General features: G+C 42.9%; 1 protein-coding gene across 8 annotated transcripts in view; it reads right to left on the bottom strand.

Annotated features, from left to right (window-relative positions):
- BMP2K (BMP2 inducible kinase) overlaps positions 1–22,666 on the bottom strand; it is a 65,779-nt gene that overhangs the window by 39,923 nt on the left and 3,190 nt on the right. For all 8 annotated transcript variants that reach the window (XR_015699772.1, XM_087736866.1, XM_087736869.1 and 5 more), the window contains exon 2: positions 700–818. Coding sequence is in view for 7 of the 8 variants with exons in the window: in XM_087736866.1 (XP_087592992.1) it covers positions 700–818 (119 nt within the window). In the remaining variant the exon portion in view is untranslated. The remainder of the gene's footprint in view (positions 1–699; positions 819–22,666) is intronic.

Below are 22,666 nucleotides of genomic sequence, written 5' to 3'. Positions count from 1 at the left end.
ATAAAAGTACCTCTTCTATCAGATAATAAAACAGGTGTTGCTACAATTAGAACGCAGGTAAGCTAGAAGTGTATGAAGATGGAGATAAATAGTCTTCATAGTATCTGCTGGAAAGCAATATATCAGATTTTCTCTTGCCCAGTAAGCAACTAATTTTTGTTCCTTAATTTTTTATTTTTTTTTTTTACCTGCCAAACAATCATAAACCCCAGTGTGCCTCACTAAACCTTCCAATTTCTCCTTCTTTGCTAGTCATCTGCTGAAAAGTAACAGAAACTGCGGTAACGTAGGAGAGTTGAGCTACGTTCGCATCAGTAACCTCAACATCGGACGGCAACTTCAAGAACGTGCCTGCGCCTACTCAAGATGCCAATACTTGTGGAAGCCACCAGCAGCGTCACTCAGCTAACCAGGCTGTGGCACACAGAGGCCTCGAGAATTTAAGTCACCACTGCAGAACTGAAAGAAATGTACTGACCAAATTGACTGCGGTATCAAATGCATTTTTCAGAATTGCTTTAGAAGTTAATCACGCACCACCCCTAAACTCAGCATTAGGTTCTGAAACTAACGGTGCAAAATCAGGACCACAAGGTCCAAAGAAAAGGGATTCTAAAAGCGATTGTCATTAAAGAGGCATTTGCTATACGTATATTACAAATTGGTATGTTCTTCAGTTACGAATAATGGGCTTCTTACCATAATTGTAATTTCTCTCTTGCATATGTTGAGATCCGGCACATTGTTCACATACATTCGTTTCAGTGCACAACGTATCCCGCCATGGGTACGTACCAGAAACACAGTTGAGAAGCCACCTGGAAGTAAACGAGTAGAAGCATATGAAGCTACTTGAGTTTTTGCTATTCCTCTAGGCAACATCACTGCATGCTAAGAAATGAGTAAGAAAGTCTTTTCGTCAGTCATTGAGTGAAGAGTAACGAACACTTACAAAGTTATTAATATTTGCTACCTCAATCCATTTCACATCGGTGAAGTATTCTTGCCAGAAACGTAAGGATCCTAATGGTTTGTTGGAACATTAAACGAAAATATTTGAAAAGGATTTTCACATTCAAATAAGTTCATAAACCCTAGTGCAAACTATGTGTTCAGGTATCAACCCTGAAGTACTTTCAGAGTCGTCCAGAAACCTGAACAAAGTGAAGGCATTCTCCAGATCTTCACAATTTCTAAATCCCCCAATATTTGATAAAGGTTAATATTAATTCCCTAAACCTGCATTTTAAAACATAAAAATTAAAATACTAAGAGAAGAGAAAGCCTTGAGAGATACCGGCGAAGTCACGCAACGTTTCAGCATAGCCTCACGACAGGTAGAGCCTCCTCGCGATCACAGACGGTGCAAGCAACCAACTCTAACGCAGTGTTTCTATTTAAACCCATACTAAATAGGCACTTAAGAATTAACGTTTTTCCCACAACTACTCCCATCCGGCGCATTCCTAGTCCGACAGCGGCATGAACTGTGAGCCATATACTCGAGCCCACCCCCCAGCTTCCCACTATAAGGTTTTTCTTTTTCTGTTCGCCGGCAGCGAAGAATCACGCAGACAGGAATTACAGACAGAAGCAAAGTGAAACAGCCTACACAAAGTACTTCCAAACGCTCAGGCAAACCGAACGGCAACGCTCTCCTGTCTTATCTGTCTTCTGCTCGTCTTAACTGCCGCTCAAGGCCTCAAGCAGATTACATTAGCATCACCTCCAGGTTCACACGCACAGCTTTCCCACAGTTGCAGAAAACCCATCTCACGGAAGAGCTCATGTCAATCCATGCTCTCCTTAATTAACTGCTGTCTGATAGTAAGCCAACTATTACCACGGGAACTTTCAACTAGTGGAAAAACTCAGGTGTACAATCAGGACAGAAATACGTACATTAAAATGATTACCTACTGCGGTAATCAGGCAGTCAACTGAAATGCCCGCGTTTCGTGTTCCCTGGTATCACCTGCAAGCAGCGTTCATCAAGCAGAAAGCACTTCATTGGATCCAAGTCTCATGTGCTCGAACAAACGTGCACATAAAAATTTACAATTGAAGAAGTTTTATTAGGAAATTTTCTTGAAGATTCAATATCTATTATTTTTTAAGTGAAGTGCTCACTTAGCCGAATGAGATGCTATGCCGTCAAAACAGAATTACTGCCAACTTTAACACAAGAGCCTAAGCTCTGCAAAATTATTATATTTAACCTAGTTTACATAGGGCCTTGCCAAAACATTAAGAGGACGCCTGCTCTGAAGTTACTCAAGTTCTAATGCCAAACTCCAGCTGGGGCTGAAACGATCCTATAGGGCTGCCCTAACACCAGCCTGGGGAATTATGTTAAGAGTGACGTGCAGACTTTCGTTAGCGGAAGACTTTTTTGTACTGTCCTCTCAATAAAAAGAGACTTCCTTTTTAAGCAGCAATACTTGACCAAAAGTATAAAGCAATACTCCAGTAAAGCACAACAGCCTAACGATTAAAAGACAAAAATCACTTCTTATCTTTTTAACCCGTTTTATAGCCTTAAAATTCTCTATGACTAGCAGGAGGACGAGAACAAATTGCCAGATGTCAGGCTTCCCTCAGAATTGCTTTTGCGTAACCGCGGCAGACACGACTGGGAAAAAACAATCCATAGAAAGCAGTGGAAAAAAATCTACCTACTCAGCCAACTGCTCTTCTCGCCATTAGGTGGCAATATGAACTAATACTCGAACCCTGCAAGAGCTCTGAAAGCAGACCTATTCCCCATTTTGCTGAGGAGTAGATACGTGACCTTGAATAACTTTCCATTAGTAAATATCACCGTTATAGAAGTCCTTTCATCAAAGAGCCAACTGGCGTAACTCTGAACAAAGCTTGAACGAGTATATTAGTATGTACAGGAAAGTTAATAGCCACCACTCGTGTGGGAATCTTTATTCAGCAAAACCCCGAACCATTACACTTCAAACCTTTTAAGTCATTTCTGACGTTAAAACTTTGCACTGGATGCACCGAAACAAGCAATAATCAGTGCTGTAAGTGTTCATGGAAACTCCTATCCAACACTGCTATCTGTGGCAGGGCTGGGGGGAAGGAGGTGGGTACGTACACGGCCTTGTCCTGGACAGAAACACAACCAGAAATAACGAGTACTTGCTTTGCCCAGAGACTCAAGATCGCAGACTGGACAGAACCACGCTTGCAGTGCCCGTCAGCAGAGGAGCTGGCATTTCACCAACATTTTCAGAAGCTGAAAAAAATTTCTCTTATCTTGTATCAGTGAAGACAGAAAATACCCTCGGCTTTCCATAATACAATGTATCTGGAAAAGCTTAAAGAAACCTGCCATAAGCTATGGCACATAAGAAGATAACAAAAAAGTTCTAGATGTTAAGCCACTACCTTCTCTACACACTTCCATTCTTTACCACCCATCACAACAATTCTGGTTGCTGCCTAAACTCCTGATATAGTTAAGTCACAACTGCCCCACAGCATCCCCCAAGGACCTCCCCATCTTCCCACGGACCAGAAATACCACGACACGCCGCAGCTGGGCCCACGACAGGTATGCAGGCACTGACTGACTAGCACATATCCTTACACCTACCGGGCAACGAGCAACAGCTTCGCCAACTTTGAGGCCTTTCCATTGAAAAGTAACATAAAATGGGGTGGTCTTCTTTACCAGAGCACCAAAATTTACATTACCTCTGTTTAAAAATTGACAGAAAGGGCACAGTGACCCAATGTAATCACCTAGCAAACTGCGTATGTGCTCAGGCTGTCAACGGCTTTGGCAATACAATTATATGAACCTCGTCACCCTTAGCCATTTCAGTATTTCCGTGAAGCTAAAGAGCTTACTTGTCAGTAAATTTTAGATACCACCTAAAAATTGCCACTAACATATTCAAGACAACAGTACATCAGGCTACCAGGCATAGGCAGAGAGCACAACGCCACAATCCCATTTTCCTTCTTTTGTTCCACATCCTCAAGAGCCAACTCAAATATAAATTGAGAGGCCACAGAAAAAGTGACTGAAGAAACCATTGGGCCGGTCACACAGCCAGCACTCCAGACCTGAATATGGACTGACTGCAGTTCCCAAGTGACTCACGCGCAAAGCAAAAGCAAAGAAAGTATCATTTTGCATGATGACAGCAGCACCGCATCCAGCCAACCTGTATCGGCCCACGTAAACTTGGCAAGGACATCCCACAGCCTTCCTGCGAGGTGTGACTCAAGGAGGCACTGCATCCCTGGGCCTCACAACCCCGACTCATCTCTGTTACTCTCACACTTTGCCACAAAGAGCTACCAAGACGCTGTTTTCCCCTCAAAATACCCACATCCTTTTCATCATGTGCTGTACCATTAGAATCAACTTATCTCTATCCCCTTTCCCGCATTTGAGACTCGGTACTGGTTTTGGCTGGGATAGAGTTCAATTTCTTCATAGTAGTTTACATGGGGCTATGTTTGGGATTCGTGCTGGAGGTAGTGTTGATAACACGCTGGTGTTTTAGTCCCTGCCGAGCAGCGCTTACACAGTGCCCAGGCCTCGTCTGCTCCTCACCCTGCCCCGAGTAGGGTGGCGGTGCACGGAAAGCTGGGAGGGGACACAGCCGGCACAGCTGACCCCAACTGACCACAGGGATTTTCCATACCATACGATGTCGTGTTCAGCAATGAAAGCTGGGGAAGAAGGAGGAAGGGGGGGGACACATTCAGAGTAATGGCGTTTCTCTTCCCACGTCACCATTCTGCATGACAGAGCCCTGTTTTCCCGGAGGTCGCTGAACACCTGCCTGCTGATGCGAAGTAACGAATGAATTCCCTATTCGGCTTTGCTTGCACGCACAGCTTTTGCTTTACCTATTAAACTGTCTTTATCTCTACCCATGCGTTTTCTCACTTTTGCCCTTTCGATTCCCTCTCCCATCCCACGGGGGGTGAGTGGACCAAGCGGCTGTGTCGGCCTTAGCTGCCGTCCAGGATTAAACCACTGAAGACTTGTAAAAGCTGTACCTTACAGCCTTCCATTTCCATCGAACTCATCCGAGACTTCAGTACTCAAAAGGTGCACAGGACCGTCACACTGCACAAACGACTTGTCCTTAAAATACTTGCTAAAACGACTTTCTATAGCATTTACCGCTATGTGAGCCAGTAGATACTTAGCAGAAGTAAAACCCTAAAGCTTTGACAGACTAACTCATTACAAAGCTCAGCAAGTGGAAATTCACACCTCTTTCTCACCTCGAACAGTCACTTCTTTCATCTTATCCATCCACTTTTGCGATCTTACTAACAAGCTAACTAGCAATGTTTTGGAGTTTTTGTGGGTTTTTTTTTCCTACGCATATTTAAGGTCAACCTTGAAAAATTTCACGGGCCTCCATGTCCTATTTATGCTTTACCGTGTCACATTCCTGAAACTCCAACCAGGAAACAGTGTAGCTGGCAGAATTCAAAATATCCTATTTGCTTACTCAGGTAGAACAAAATAAGGCTGAGGAATCTTCCAGTACCTTTACCATCTTTCAGACTGCTGACAATCAGTTTGTGAAGACAGACTAGAAGAATGTCAACAAAGATATTCTGAACAAAGTTATGCCTATTTCAGATATGCAGACAGTAAGATTTTCTCAATATACCGTCAAAACATACAGAAGCACCAAATGTTGTTCCTCCAGCCGGTGAGCTACTCGACTGCATACTCAAGTCTCAGACAAGCAGAACAGAACGTCAGGAGCAGAAGGGTTTTAGTGGTATACTGATATGCAATAACCACTACCCACACCTCTAAGCGCTGAAACCAGGAACAGTAGCTACTGCAGTCGCTCTCACAAACCAGCGAGGTAAAAAAAGCTTCCTTACCAACGCATTAAAACCCGGCTGCGACGGAGAGGCGGCCGAATTTCGACATCCATTGTCACGTAGGCACAAATAACTACTCAAAAATAAGTTTTTATAAAGCTAATCTTTACATAAAACTGTATTTTCAGCTACAGTATTAACATCCAGTTTTCCCGTACATTTCCAAAATCTGAAATGAATGAAGAAATACATGTGGGAAGGAACAGATCCTAGTGGTTCTTACATACCTACACAATGTGGACAGTCAGATGTTTAGTAACTTCCTCAACAACTAAATGTAATCTTGGGTTAAAAAAGGACAGTTTTTGAAAAAACTAATCCTTAGAGCTGGGAGCCCTAGGAGGGGGCTGTAAGGCCAACACGACTGTCTCCATTACGGCACCGTCCCATAACTAGCTTTGTAGTCATTATGCAAAGTTGTTCTTAATAAAGCTGAGTAACCTAAGGCATAATTTATTTCTAATGTGAAGCCAGTTTGCAAGTTCGGCTCTCAGCTTCGCATGACCTTGGCCAGCAAGGCGGCCTTGTGTCTCTCTTTCCGCAAAGCTGGATAAACAGGTTGAAGTGCAAATTTTTTTCCAGTGACCCACCTACTCACACAAATGCTGCTAACCTTTCCCCCCCGCCCCTTTCCAACAAGATGGCTATCCGCCCACATGATAATGTTTTCTAAAATACCAGATCTGGCTTTTTTGCATTTCAGATGATCTAACACACAACAGTAATTTAGGTGTATTCATCTGCGTTCTGAATGAGCGTCGGCCTTCAGCAATACTTCCGCTGCTATCTTAGCCTGGGCCACTTGATGCCTGGATCACTTTGTGCACATGTGCTCTCCGTTAATTCTAGAGCCGAAAGGCATCCAGATGTCTCAAGTACCTCCCCAAAACCAGGCTGACCTGCAGCCGGAGAGACCCTCCTTCAGAAGTTACACGCCTCCTGAAATTGCATAGCCGTCTGAGCGCTATAGTTGGCAAGCCCAATGCACAAGCGCGAACCATTTTATAGACTACGAATCCACTGAAAATACAGAATAAAACCAGTCCCTCTCAAAGTAGCACCATCAACGCCCTGCAGATAGGCTCCAAGCAATATCAAGAAATAAAAAGCTTCTTGCAAGTCCATAATGAAGGACAGCAGTAAGGCCTCATTAAACATTTCAAGTGCACGCTCCTTGCTAGGAGAAAAAAAAAAACAAAAACAAAACCAACACAACTGTGACCGCTATAGCTTTATGACGTACCAGGACACCAAAAAAGCCAGTGTCCTTAAGAACATGACACTTACGAAGAAAACCAGGAAAGTAGTAATCCTTCTCCACAAGGCAAGCATGACCTCATGAAAAAACAGCTCTTAATACCCACGTGCGCCTCCGTATAGAGCACTGGGAAAGGCCCTTTTTCAGTAAGCGTTAAGCACCACCTCGATGGGCTATTTGACCAGGAATTTTGAGTATGCTTCTTTCTGCCAGTTCCAGATGAACCCACATCAAGAGCTATTTCTTGTAGCTCAGTTCTGATCACTTCTTCACGTGGTATGTAATCAACACAGCGCTTTCTTGGAGCTCAGAGAGTACTTTGGTGATCCTGATACACTGCTATCGTGCCACACAGCCCCCCTTCCATCCTGCTGCTCCATTTCGTCTCTTGGTGTACTGCTACAGTGCCAACAACTCCGTACGTTCACCGGCATCCTATAAGGATAATTACAGGGCACTTCTTCAAATGATCAGAAACTCCCTCCTTCCCGCAGCAAAGGAAGCCCTGTCTTCCGTTAGTCAGTACGGATGTTGCATCGCAGGCACATTCATGGGAGCGACAGACTAAAAGCATACACAAGAAATACTTCAGTTTTGTGCAAAGAACACTAGTTCTTCAAGCTAACAAAACATACATCTACCCGTGACAGCGAAACCTTCAAAAACACACCAAACTCAAACATCTGAAAATTTTTCATCAGACTCCAAACAGCGTGTGATTGTTGAGAAGCTACATATTAACAGAAACTTATCATGCGCTTTTCAAGCCTCATGAAGAATTTTTGCTCAAGCGCTCCGTTTTTGTCCAAACCTCCACAGGGCAAGGAAGCCACTGACCGTGATTCTGCTTTTCCATTCCGGAACCACCTCTGCCTGAGAAGATGATGGGACACCCCACTAATGAAGGCATCCCTTTCCCAGCTATGCGGCAAGAATTGCTGCAACAGCTGGTCTACACCTCACGTTGCATGCCAGGCTTCCAGAGGGTGGCTGAAGGTCATCCAGCTTTCATCAGGCCAGTACGCTGCCACCACTTATTCGCTCCTACGCTGCTCCCTCCTTGCACCAGGCGCTGCTAGCCCTGAGCTCAGCCAGAGCTTTCCAGCTACCGGGAAGGTGCCACGCATCAGCTGTCCCACCACCCTGGCTACACGGCTGCTAACCGAAGCCGTAACATCTGTGTGTACTCACTGGCCCGAAAGCACCGTAATGAGGCCTTCCTGCTGAATAAAGGCAGTATTAAATTACACTAATCATCTATATATACACACACATTTACATTTTAATATCTTTATAAATCTGCTCTTATGTGTGCACACATGTGTGCATCTATTTTTAGTAAAGCCTATTCCACAAGTCTCAGTCATGAGCACAAGGCTCTGAGACTCAGCTCCATTCGGAAGAGCAGTTGACAGATGTTGCCTGCAAGCTCGAGAGCTCAGTGTTCCCAAACAGGGGAGCAGAAATAGCTTCCTACCTTTAAAATAATCCATGTCTACACACACGCATTCTGGAGTTCAATATTTCTGCGCTTTATTTTAAGCGTGCAGACAATGCATTCCAAGGGACACACATACCATTGTTCCTTTTCCCACTGCCCCCGCAAATTCCCGCTGTGTAAGTATCTGAATATCGGGGCTAGTTTAGACAAGACGCACTGCTTCCTTCAAACCGGCATCTGCTTTTAAAGCAGCGCTGCGAAAATAACAGCTGTGAATGGCATACCAACAGCACGCGCCGTAAAAAGCGGGTCTGCTACGCACACCTCCACCCGCTAATCGGACTGTTAGCCCTGCCGATGGGCAGGCACTCTCACGTTTTATTTCCCCGAGCACCAACCGCAGCCCAACTCCGCAAAAAGCTTTGACACAAGCACCTGAGAATATTTGGGGCATCCCAGACACTTCACGTTCCTTAGGTGCTCTGGGAAAGACAAATTCAGGTCTGATATAGATATTTGCGGAAAGACTTCTCATTTAGTAACACCTACGCACCAGACATGCCCAGGTACCGAGCTGGAAAAAGAAAAACTCATCTGGCGTTCCTACTGGGAAGAAAAGAGAAGCAGTTACGTCAAAGGAGAGCGTACAAATGCCAAATGCGGAAATCACTTAATTTTTTAGCCATTTAAAAATAATGAGATCAATTGATACAGCGTGCAGTCATAACCAAAACCCACAGAATTCCGTGATGCCAATAGGTACTAGTATTTTTTATCATGAAGCAGTACTAAACCTTTAACCCCAGCAGAGTTCACAGACTTCGAGGCTTCAACATGTCAACTACACTTTCTCTTAACACCAAAGATCCTAAAAGCTTGCTACAATGCAAAAAATGAACTCTCTGCAAATTTACGCGCTACAAAACCTGCTACAGGAGACTGCCCAGAGATCCCAGGAAATCCCCTCACATCAGGACAGGCAACAGGTAACACACACAAGGGGGTGGGATACAAAGGAACATTAAAATTATCCATCCCAAATTGACATCTTATTCTTCTTATAAATCCCAAGAAGCATTCCTACAGCACTCATCTTGACGGTTTTTCCTCACGGTGCTGAAGTTCCATCAAAAAGCCTTAACAAGAACTTTTAGCCATCATCACCTCTGACGACGCCGTCATTCCCTCCTGGCCCGTAAGGACCAGTGAGGAAGGCTGAAATAGTCAATGGACAGACATTTCAGCTGTTGGCGTCCAGTACGCTAAATTTTGAAAATCCTGTCCCCTGTAAAGCCTCTGCTCGCCTCCTACCAGGCAACATCTCTCTCACTCAAGGAAAAAATATCTAAAGACGAACAAGCCTAAGAAAAGTGTGTGAGTGTGTGTGTGTGTGTGAGAGAGCAACAAACTAGGATACCATTAACGGGCCTTGTAACAGGCAAGCCTCCACAGACTGCAGAAGATGTCATTTTTCTTACTGCAGTTGGCAGTGTGACTTCTTTGTGAGAACGTCCCAGAGAGAAGCTGGGATCAAGCCCCCCGCCCCCATGCACAAAAAGACTTTCTACAGACATCTATTCTGTCAACCCAGTATTAGGTGCATTTTGAAAACAAGACTTTACTGACGTAACACAGACTTCAGAACATACTTTTTCTGTACGGAGCAAACCTCTTCTAGTGAGCTAGACTCCTACAGCACTACGCTGGATCATCAACTAGACCTACTACAAGCAACTTCCAAATTTACACGCTAACATTATAGCTCTAGATTTACGCAAATTTTGTCTGACAGCTGGCCGATTGAGACGCTCAAGCTTTCATCTAGCCAACAACAAAAGGAATAAAGCTCAGTGCCCTGCATTTCAGATGACCATGCTACTCACCCTACATGCTTCTCGGAGCATCCGGGTGACTTGCTACCCATAGTTGACTACTATAACAACAACATCGCTTCTGTGCTATCTTCTGACTGTCTGCCTCGGCTATTTTGCCTCTAGGGAAACAAAAACCGCCCAATTTCCTAACGCAGATAAATTTGCAAACCATCTGAATTGAACACAGCTACTGAAGTAGACGCACTTGCAATTCCTGCAACATTCCGTCAAGTTTAAGGAAGATGAAACCACATTGACTGAATAGCTGACTTAACGCATGCTCTAAAAAAAAAAGTGGCAAGCATTTGCTACACCCTGTAAGTCATACATCTTATGCACTTAAGACAAAACATAGTATTTCTTAGGGTAAAACTGATCCCTTCTTTACCACATACTCTTGTTACGAGAAACATGAGAAACCTCTCTACATTTTAATTTTGAATCAAGCTGCCTGACAATGAGTCACAACCACAGTACTCCTTTCATGTGTTCTGTCATCACCTCCTCTGGCTACTCACTGAAAAAAAACATGTAACGCATTTACCTCTACAACTGTATTGAACCGATTCTTCTATTTGAGTCAACTAATACTTACATTCTCTCGATAATGAGGAGAGCACAGAACACCACCAGTAGATCACCAACAGTTCAATTAATTGATCGTGAAGATCAAAACGTGAACCTCTTTTCACCTACAGATGCTGAAATCACATTGTAACAGGAATTACTTGACAGCATTAAACAGGTCCATTATCTCTACTGACAGAAACTTAGAAGTAGGAAATTATGGTAAAATTTGGCAACAAGTCACAATCCCCTGGGCTTCATTCACAAAGTCCTTCAACAAACATGCTTTCCCTTGATAGAGCAGGCCAGCATTCTCAAAGTGAGTGTGCTTTGTACAGGCCTACGACGTTCTGTCGAGTACTGCTGTTGAGTTTCCCATCCACAGTGCAGTCCAATACTCATAATTGCATCCCTTACTAACTTGTCTTTTTTAGGATCTCCCTAGCTGGCACAAAGCACTTCTGGAAATTAAATAAAAAAGAAAGAGAGAAGTTCAAGAAACACGATCCACATTTCCGAAGCCAAGAAACACTTGTCAAGAGCGAGAGCTGTTTGCAGGAGCAAGCAAGATTTTTCTCCGAGAGACAGAGCTTCACGTCACCAATGCTTCCCTTTCCCAACAGTAAGCTTCAAGAACAAATAGAAACCCACACAACAGAACCCTACCAACCAACTTGAACACTGTATTTTGTTTTGGGCAAGATCAAGACTGTTGACTAAACTTTTATAGAAGAGATTATGCTGTGTCATCTAGCCCAGAACAGTTAACACAATTCCATTTCTCTGTGCCATTACACCTCTAGTCTCTCAAGCTTCAGTACGCTAGGCATGTTACTCAAGACATAACCAAGGTGATGCCTGTAGCAGGATGTGCTTCCTGCCCAACTTTTCTCAAGAAAGCTTTTCAACTTGTCCATGACATTGCTAAGACACTTATCACGAGCATGCGCTACCATGGTTACGACAGCAACAACACCACCCCCAAAAAAACTTTGAACAGTAGTTTTATCTTCAACATGTGGAAAGTTTTTTTTTCACCATCCCTCCCGACGTTGTGCACTGAATTCAGCTCCAACCGTAGTTTACTCTGAACTGAGAGCAAAAGGAGTTTGACAAGCAGGACTAAGGCATCATCTGTGAACACAGAATAGACAGGAAAATGAAGTTACTCGTTCTACAACACTGAGGTTATCATCAACAGAACTCACGAATACAATTCGTTTTATAGATTGATTTCAAATGTCATTTGCTAAGCATTTTTAGTGCACGCAACAGTTATTTTTAAAAAAAAACTTGATTTTAATTCCAAAATAGTAAACAAGTGTTGAAATAAAATACACTTAAAGAATGGTTAAATCAGTGGGTACAGATACGTTATATACCTAATATGCACCCACTGCAACTTTTTTGGAACTAAACTCCGTTTTCATACAGAATGGCTACCACGCAATTGAAAAAAAAAAAACCACACCTGTGTTTTACCCAACTCTTATTACTTCTGTAGTTTGTCTTTAATCTTCCTTGAAATCACTATTTTAATTCTGATTTCAATATGCAAGCATAAGAACCCAAAGCAGAGGAAGTCAGAGAATGGATCTAACACCTCACACATGAGTAACTCACCCACTGAACACCACAAAGCTACCACGGCAGGCAAGCAAGGCAAAGCATAAGGCTCGCAGCTTCAGCAAAATGGCTAGTTCTGCAGCGCCTGAGAGAAGTGCCACCTTCGGGTCCAACAGAAACAAGCGACTCACCAGGCCGTGCCGAGACAAACCAAGCGATTCATAATGGCAGAAGCGCTTCAGACCAAGGCAGATGTCACAGGAAGATTCTCTGGTTTACTGTTTTTCTAAGGCATCACACACATCATAAATTAGCAAGACGAAACACATACCTCTTCACTGCTAGGAGGAGTCTAGAGAGTCTCACTCACGTCTCCACAGCTGAGTGTAATCACCAGTGAACTCATTGAGCCTTTTCCATACATGGGCATTATCAAAACTGGATTAACTGGCTGGACGGAGTTGTTAAGAATATCTGATAAGATTATTTGAGGCTATCAGTATAAGGATTTTCATTATCTCACCTCACCTTCTTGAGCTGTCTGCAAATACTTTTATGTGTTTAACCTCTGAGCATACCGAAGGAGCAGATAGAGACCTATCTGGCACATGAACAACAGGGGACCAATAAACTTTAAGAGCAAAATATCTGAGATTTGACCTGCTTATTCCAATAAACATAACGTATAAATATTTTAGGTAAAAATGTTTCCTTGGCACCTGTAAGGGGGCAGGCAGTTCATAAAGCTCTATCTGGTACCTGTTGAAAGAATTTGAATACTTCAATTGGCATACAAAACACCTCTTCATTAAGACTGCTATCCAAATTATTTCACATCACTTGTATGCTTGGGATTCATTTGGTAATAATACTTTCCAACTTCACACTGTGACATTTGAGGATTTAAAAAGAGACATCGAAAAATCCAAACAGTATAAGCAGCTCGATCATTTAAAATCAACAACCTATGCTGCAATGGCAACAGGATTCTCAGTATCAGAGTCAAGATTATCCAAAACATTTAATACCTATCATATATCTACTGTGTTTCAAGGCAGAGCCAGTCAACAGCGGTAAGTCTGAACAAGGCAGTTATTCATTACAGGGACCAGTCGGGAAGCCCGCATGTTTTTGGGTTAGTCTCAAAAAATCAAAACATCACGAGCCATCTACCACCTAAACTCAAACATGTCCTTTAACAAAAACTTCCTCCTACAAATGCAGCTGTATAATTCAATGTCAGCTTAAGAGAACAGCAAGTCAAAAGCAAGAAGTGAAATAGTCCGTGTGATGGAAACAATCAAACATTTCAAGAAAGCACGAAAAAAAAAGCTGTAAATTCAAACCAAGATGGTAGAAACTTGAAGACGTCCACATGACTAAACCAAATTAGATATAGCACACGGTGTTTTCTTTTCATAAGGTCCTGTACGGTTACGCTGCTTTTAGAACTACCATAACAATATAAGCTGTCTCTTCCATCTTCAGAGTGCCTAAGGAATCTCTGGATAGCTCATTCTGAGAGCAAATAATCCTGCTGCTTTCATGAGCTCTCATTAAGCAAAAGCCAAGTGATACTACGTAAGTGAGAACCCGTCTACGCTGAACTCAAGGTCAATGTCTCAACTCTACGGACACAGAATGTGCTACCGAGCTCTACGGAGAGACAGCAGGGCTCCAAAGGATATAATTACTTCATTTCCCCCCCCCCTTTTTTTTTTTTTAAAGTTTGTTTTCCTGCAAATCATGCACAAAACAGAACTCATCCCATGTCTAACGCTGACAGGACAAATTTCATTCACACTTCCTATTCTTGTCTCACGGGACACATGCTATATTCAACTAAGGTCCTTACACACGTGTATCAGCAGAGTCATAAAGTGTCTTGTATTCTTTCACGATCTATTTGCTCTGTATCTGAGACAGAGTTCAAAACCAAGGTACGAAGAGGAATCACCACCTGCGTCTACACCACTGCAATCCAGAAGAGCACTTCGCTCTGTCAGTTTTCTTAAACAGCACGGGTCAGGCCCACGCACATTTAGCAGTTAGATGAAGATCAGCTCCAAGTTTTGTTCCTACATACTTGGTCTCTCCAAAGACTCGGTGCTTTCATATAGTTTCACGCAAGTAATTTAACAATAATCCAAAACAAAAAAGAAAAAAAAATTTTAGCAACGATTTCTCTAAATAAAAGCACATGCAGTTTTTCAGCCTACAGGAATTGTGAAAGAACTTAAGAACATGTCATATTAATCACTGACTTTTAAAACTATCTTTTGTTTTGTAAGAAAAGTGGCAAAATGCTGCAATAGTAAGTCATTAGAACTGCTACGGAAAGCCAAGATGCACAGATAGAAATCATAGTCCAAATAACGACTGAAAAAAAAGAGAAGGACTCAGTACAACAGAGCAGGAATTAAACCAAGTATTGGACCATTCCTGTACATTAGCACCTATCCCTTAAAGACTTGCACATTACAGTTTCAAGGCGCCACAGGAACAAATTCACCCATTAAAAGTAACTTTCAAGCTTGGAAGGAAGCCCAACATATACATTATTCCGAGTAAGATCTCCTCAAGTCCTGGAAAATCAGAATTCCTTTCATCGTTTTGTATATGGCAATCAAGGCATAGCGTATTACAGAAGCCACGAGGAAGAAACCATCACAGAGCCGGGACGTTCCAAACTCTACCCGTATCTCTTGTACGGACTTGTTGTATGACTTGGGGCAAATCCCTTCGTCTTCCTGTATTTCTCCATCTGCGGAATCATGACTCTCCCTAAGGGGATGTGATGTTCTTCAGATCAATACCAGCTTTGACACCTCTTGAAGAGCAAGACAAAAAATTCTAAGAAGTGTTCACTCTCACATGAGTCTACATAATCTTTGCTTCAGAATTTTTACCATTTGCATCAGAAGTAGCAAGGCAGATGTAACGAGAATCAAGGCCAAGAAAAGAGTATCGTACCTTTACGAGGAGAACACTGCAAGTTAGCTCCTTTTCAGTTCCACAACACAGACTTCGTGTTTTGTAACACCTGCGTTGGTGTTGCTCAAGAACAAAGCAGCATGTCTTTTGCTACTCATACCAAAAGAAATATTCTCCACTGAATTAAAACAGACCCCTAGGATCAAATAATTTTTTTTCATTTCCAGTTGTTAACCTGTACTTTTCTGTGCGTTTTCCTCCGCCCTGCTTCTGTTCAGAGACCCAGTTTCACAACTCGCCCCACCCAGCTCCAAGACATCCCACTGCCACCAGTAAAAAGTAACTAACCTAGACAAGCGTGAGCAAGGAACCCATGAATCAGCGGAGAGGAAGGGGAAGTTTCCTACCTTCTTCACCAGTAGGCAAACGTTCAAGAGACTGAAATCCATTCCCGAGACAACCAGGAAGGCGGGAGAAGAGGCATTCATCTTCCCTCCTTGTCAGCAGCTAGACAACGATGAAGAGAAAACACAGAACCCAGCCCTTCAAAAGAACAGGGGTTTCACGTTCACTGCCTAACTTCTGAGGCTGGAGAGGAAAATACAGGACAAGCCATCTCTACTGCAGCAGAATGACAGACTAGAGACGACGTGACCCGCGTCAGCGTACTGCTGCTTAGCGTCGCTGGCATCTCCAAACCAGGCTCAAACTTCCAGCTTAAGGTATTAAAAGTAGGCAAATATTCCCAACGTTTCCGGAAGCAGCTCTTCATCCAGTATATTAACAGCTTCTAAGCTAAACCTATCAAAACACGTGAGGAAAAACTTCCATTCCAAAACAGACGCCTGCAAATCTAACAGTTTCGTAGGAAACGGACAGCATCTCAAGCCACCAAGTTACACGTAGGTGACCGACCATGTCTGTGCTCCTCCTTAGTCCTAAAAGCAGAATAAAATGGGTTTACTAGAACCACCTGTTACCCACCGCTCTTACGCTCTGCATTTTGGCAGGCACGGAGCATTCATAGTGTCAGTTAACATAGCGCTGCGTACGAACAGCAACTCATTTGACTGTGGTAACCCACTTATCTGGACTATTACGGAGGCAAAAAATAGCCACACCAAGCAAAATATAGCCCAAGGTTAATAAATTAAACAGTTCTGAGAATGAAGACTTAAAAAGAGTGCTGTAAACCAAAACAGTGCCAGAGACAAGAAGCACAACCAAAGTGATGACCTCGGCCACTCCTCCTCTGAACCCCCAGTGACATCTATTCAACAAGAAGTGAAGCGCTCATCAGACAGCATGTGTGCGCACATTTACAGCGAAAACAAACAAGCATCTACAGCTAGAAAGATGTCCAAGTTCACACAGTTCACCTGTATATATTAAAGCATGCCCTTTCATCCCAGGTGCGAAAGGGAAGCAAGCCTGTAATTACGCTGCTCCGTAGAGGCCAAGTCCCATCCCCGGCATTATCTTCAGTTCTCCGTGCACAGCAGAACTGTACAAATACTTCCATATGGCTAACACACTAGATAATGACTGACAGCTCTGATATTACCCTAACAAAAGCCCAGAGACATAAACACACTCTTCCCAGAATCACTGATTTCTAGTTAACACCTGTCTGAAAATGAATTCTACTTTCATTGCCTAACGAAGTTATTCTTCTCTATGTTGACATGCAAAATACTGAGATCTAAATTAAAAAAGGAAAAAAAAAAAACCACTTTTAGTTGAACCAACAAAACACACACCCCCAAAGTAAGATCCCGCACAGCTTCTTTTAAAGCCCGGCCAAGTCTTTCCCCGACAAAGCTAATATATCCTCTATTATTACGTGCCGCCTTGCCCTTTGAGCGTGTCCAGGAGTTTCACCGTAAAAACACCTGCAGACATGCACCCCCTTTTACGACTACCGTAACATTAGCATACTTCATCAAAACACATCCCCAAGGAAAAAAAAAGCAAGTAGATGGCACACACATTTGTTACATCTGTGTCTCGTCAAAATTTGGCAAAGGAAAGATGGCTTGAGTTTGTGCATCGCATTAACATGATACCACTACAAATCAAGTTGCTTCTCCCATATAACCATCTGACTCTTGGCCACTATCCTAAAAGCTTAGCTCAGAATTCCTAGATTCCAAAGCACTTGCTCAGTATTTAACTACTTCTGGGCACACAGAAGTTAACTTGACAACGTTCTTGAAGAACGGAACAATTGTGTGCAGTTAACAGAGGCGCAATATTACACGTTCCCGTACGTGGCCATGCAGAAAGGATTGTCCTTAGGGGACGCAAAGGCTAATAACTTGACAATCGAAGAGCATTAATTAGACCACGTGTCCGTAAGAGCCGAACTTGGTCTTAGCTGTACAACAGATAAGTTCGTCAGCCCACGGATGTTTCCTAACCCGTTATTTTCTCCTTCTGTGCAAATGAGGCACAGGACAGCTCTGGAGAGTACGCTGAGAATGACTCTTCTCCCAAAGTACCCCAAAGTTGAGTCAGTACGCTAGTTATCTGACAAACAAAACTGAAATTAAAGCATTCATTTTGTGCGCTACATTACATGAAGAGATCTTTTCACCTGCATATTGACGCAAGACCAGGATGACACGCAAATAGCCTAACTGCCTCCTGGTTTGTTTTCTTTTTCATTACACAGAATACAGCTACATCCTGTAACAGGCCAAAAAATGCTTTTGTTTCAAGTTGTCAGCTGCCTTCATTAGGCCTGAGAAGCCCGAAGATACATCCCAAGCGCTACAGCATCGGCTCCCTATCTTCCATTACCCAGAGACCAAAACTGGGTTCAGCATCTCACCACTTGCCACTCTGAAGCTACACCTGAAGTAAGGCAGCCATGCCCATTATTAGGACTGCACGAGCGCTTCACGTGTATTACAGTATATACTTCACCAAAATTTACATCACAAAGTTGCAAGTATTCGCACCGCGCTTTTTCTCCCTTTGAACTCAAATAAACCATTTCTGCTACTCAAATTTTACCAAAGCAAAACTGTTTAAGACAGAATAACAGGCTTGACCTTTACAGTCACGTGTGAACACAGATTGAGTAATGTTACACTGAAAGAAAATCGACACGACCAATCCCAACTCAAATTCCACAAGTTACCTTTCCAGACAACCTTCCAGCTCATAATCCAGCTGAACAACTGAACTAGATTCCAACTGAAAACAAAACCGTAGCTACGGCAAAGAGCGGCAAGTCAGATGCTACATAACCACCGAACTAACGAAGAACGCCAGTAACGAAGATGTCAGCTCAGCGCGCACGAGGAGACTGCCGTGCCACATAGTCGTGACAAAAGTGACCCCGCACCAGCTATATTCATAACACCTGGCACAAAAATAAGCTCTCCCACTGTACAATCAGAATGTCGGAGTTAAAAAGTCAGTCCACACCACATTTAAAGGCTTTGAAGTACCAGAGTTAACAGATCCATTACAACAGCACTTCTCCCTCTTTGCTTCCACAGGACAAAGCACAACAAACGAGCCACAGCTTCACCCGAGAGAAAGCAGCGTACGCTGCGCAGCTGCACGCTCAAGAATTTATAGTGGCTGCAGGAGCTGCAAATCACCAAGATAACTTACCCTGAAGACCTAAAAATCAGGTATGAAAAGTTAATCGAAATGGGGCTTAACAAAGCATCCTGGAAGGGCAAGAACAACCTTATGTACATCAGGAAGTTCGTCTATGTAGATTACTTATTGAACTGCTATTGCTAAGACACCTAAGGTACAAAAAAAAAAAAAAAACCCAAAAAAAACAACAGCCGCAACAAAACTTTCAAGACTATCCTAATTTTAGGACTGATTTTGAAAAACTTAACTATGCCTCCTTTCTGGACAATAAACGATTCAACCTTTACCACAGCTGTCACGTTGATGAAATTTTAAGAATCCCCTTCTTCCTTTAGACAATGTATTGAATAAAAACCTCCAGGAAAAGACACTCGCGATAAAAATGTAACAGCACGACAATCTACAAACGCACAGCACACGATCTCACAGAACAGGACTCGGATTCCTCTCCATTAAGGCGCTAGTCGTCTTAGGCCTCAACCAGAACAGCACAAAAAGAAGAGACCAAGCGAATAATAAATGTCATCAAGTACTTGCAAAGACTGCGCGCTCAGTCTAGGTAGGACGGTAGAGCTTGCAAGAAGCTCATTCCTTCACTAGTTTGCCAGTAATGACTCCAAGAGGTTGCAGTGTGAGATGGATTATAAAAGAAAGGCTAGTGAATTTACAATTTCATAAAGGGGAGATTCTAGGTTTTCACTTGTCCTCCCTATTGAGAGGTCCCTCTTCACAGAAAACTATGCTTTAATCATCACATTAAATAAATGAAGCAAACTTTGTGTTATACAAACATTAAGTAATTAACTTATAAGCAATCACCACTTGAGTGGCTTTTTCCTTGCCTCTCTAGTCCTAGATATAAGGTCACTAAGAGAAACAGCAGCTTTCTAAGACAGAGCACCAGAAAGCTCAACAGCTTCAAACTCACCATTTCATCAGCTAGAACGATAAAAAACCTACAGTATAACCACTAACACATAACTTCTTTCCACATATACTAGGGCAAAGGAAATAGAGGAAGTCACAGCACAAGAGCAGCAATGTGTCGCGTTCAACCCCTCCTATCCAAAGCTTCAACCTCTTGCCTTTTCTAAACACGACGACACTACCTACCGCTACTTCACATCCACTTTGGGTACTTCTGGAGCAAGCTGCATAGAGTATTACCGAGTTGCTTCTGTGTAAGTCTGCAGCATCTCACCTCCGCTTTCATAAGCAATGCATTTGCTGGTGGAAGGGTTAAAATGGAAAAAACTGTACTGAATTAATGACAAGAGAGTTTCACTTCCTCCAAACACAGTCAGCCTAAGGCATCCCAAAAAACAAGGTTTTCAGGGGCAAGATCATCACCCTCTTGCGCTATATTCAGAGCCCACTAGGCCATTCCTCATCTCTAACTAGGGTTAACATCTGAACCATAGGCAAACAGTAATTATTGGATAATCCTGTGAAATCCAGTTCAGTAAAGCTCACCCACAGCCTGATTAGCATTCCCAGTATGTGCCAAAAAAACAAAACAAAAAAGCCCTCATGCTTCTTTCTAGGACACTGCTTCTTTTACTTCCAGGTTCTTTGTTGAAGATGACTCCAAGTCCAGTAGCAGCGTCCCAGCAGATGCTGACAACTACCTGCTAGCCACCTAATGCTTTTATCAGAAAATAAAAAGAGGGCCCCATCAGAACACGCAAGCTCCAACCCTCTTACCTTCTCTGAAAAGTATAAACCCCAGATGGTCTAAGCTCTACGTTCCATCATGGCCCTTCTTCTTTTAGTAGGGGACCAAGTCCCAACTCATTTTTTTGAAGCCCATCTAGCTTCATGAACAAGGAGAGGTACGGATTTCTGCCTCTTTGGTGGAGTACCTCCAACGGGACTAACATTTCGTGCCTCCATAGGCTGTTCCCTTAAAGCGAGGTGGGGGGCCAGGATGGGGACAAACAGGGGACGACTACCCGACGTGGAGTTACCTCATTTCTCTGTTGGACTACAAATAGTCAAATTAAGAAATCGGGAAGCATCCAGATAAGGTACTAATTGTCCTGGACAACAGGAAAACAGCCAGCCTGAAGAACCGCTTGAAACTGCGTCACTTTAAACACCAGATCAAGACATGCAGGACACTGGATGACAGTTTATTACCTGTACCACAGGGGGGAAAAAACACTACACAGTACGACTCTTTTTTTTTTTTTTAAATAAGAGGCAAGAGCATATACCCCATGATTCCATTAATTAATTCTGCATAGGAACCAATGAAAGCAGTATGACCATCGTCTTCCCATGCCCACAAATTTGCTTCCAAACCAAGCCAGTCATGTTTCAGAGCGAAGCTTTACAGTCCACTGCACATTTCACGTACAGTCTCCTTTTTTCTTTTTCCTTTTTTTTGGGGGGGGGAGGGGGGTGGTGTTTTGGTGGGGTTTTTTTTTGTTGTTTGTTTTGTTGTTGTTGTTGTTTTTGTGGTTTGTTTTCTTTTTAAAACATCCCTAACTATCTCTGCTTGCTTTATCCGCGCTCATTAAAAACATACCTACATACTGAATTTCAGCACAACACTTAGCAGGCCCGCTTTGGTCTGCTCAGGGTACAAAGACAGCTTCAAACGTGGACAAGTCTTTATTTACCCACTGTAACCACCCCCAAGTCCTGCCAAGCAATCAAGACGATAAGACAACGAGGTATCTTCCCTTATACTCTCCAGAAAAATTAGTTTTACCGCAGTTCTTACACTTCAATAACTCCTTTCTGTTTAAGTCAACGCAAACACTGAAGTAGTATTATCCCCATGTCAAGCCACAACTTTCTACCTCCTCATTATATAAACCAAAAACGTTTTGGTAAGTTGCTAATTTTTACTTACCATTTCACTCTTCACAACATTAATTGTTTCGCATTGACATTGGAGATCAATTTAAAAGGATGCTTTCTACTTTGTCACATCGAGTTTGCTGCAATTTCTCAACTACAAAGTCTTTTTCGATATTGGAGTCACCGTAACTAGAGCTCCCTGCGCACCATCTGTAACTCTCAAGAGAGAATCGTCCACATTTTCATCAGATCTCACTTCCCAAACTTCAGCTGCATTGCACATACTCTCGTTCAACACAGATATAAAGAACAGGCCTTCACTCGGCCTGTATCCGTCATTTATTCCACATACTTCCACTACACCCTCCAAATTGACAGGAACTCATTTTCTACATCAAACCTTAAACCCAAATTGATTGGTTTTTTCCCCCATCTCTGAGAAATAAACCTTAAAAACAAACACCTCCACCCAACAACATCCTGACCACTGGGTTATGAAGGCTAAGAAGTCACCAGAAGAGAGGGGTGTTCAAAACAAAAGAAACCCTCTAACACTCGACCAGCTACAGCACTTCAACCTTTACACCTACTTCACTACAAAAGGACGCCGTTGCTTTAGGCAGCATTATGCACGTTTGTGCTGGTTCTGGCTGGGCTAGGGTTAATTTCCTTCACAGTAGCATGGGGGATGTTTTGGATTTGCGCCGGAAACAG

The sequence above is a fragment of the Nipponia nippon genome, unplaced genomic scaffold (assembly GCF_047370975.1).
Source record: "Nipponia nippon isolate SJK-2023a ecotype South Korea unplaced genomic scaffold, ASM4737097v1 scaffold_6, whole genome shotgun sequence".
In the NCBI taxonomy this organism is placed as follows: Eukaryota; Metazoa; Chordata; class Aves; order Pelecaniformes; family Threskiornithidae; genus Nipponia; species Nipponia nippon.
Note: the sequence above shows the minus strand (reverse complement) of the source record. Positions and strands in the feature narration are given on the sequence as shown.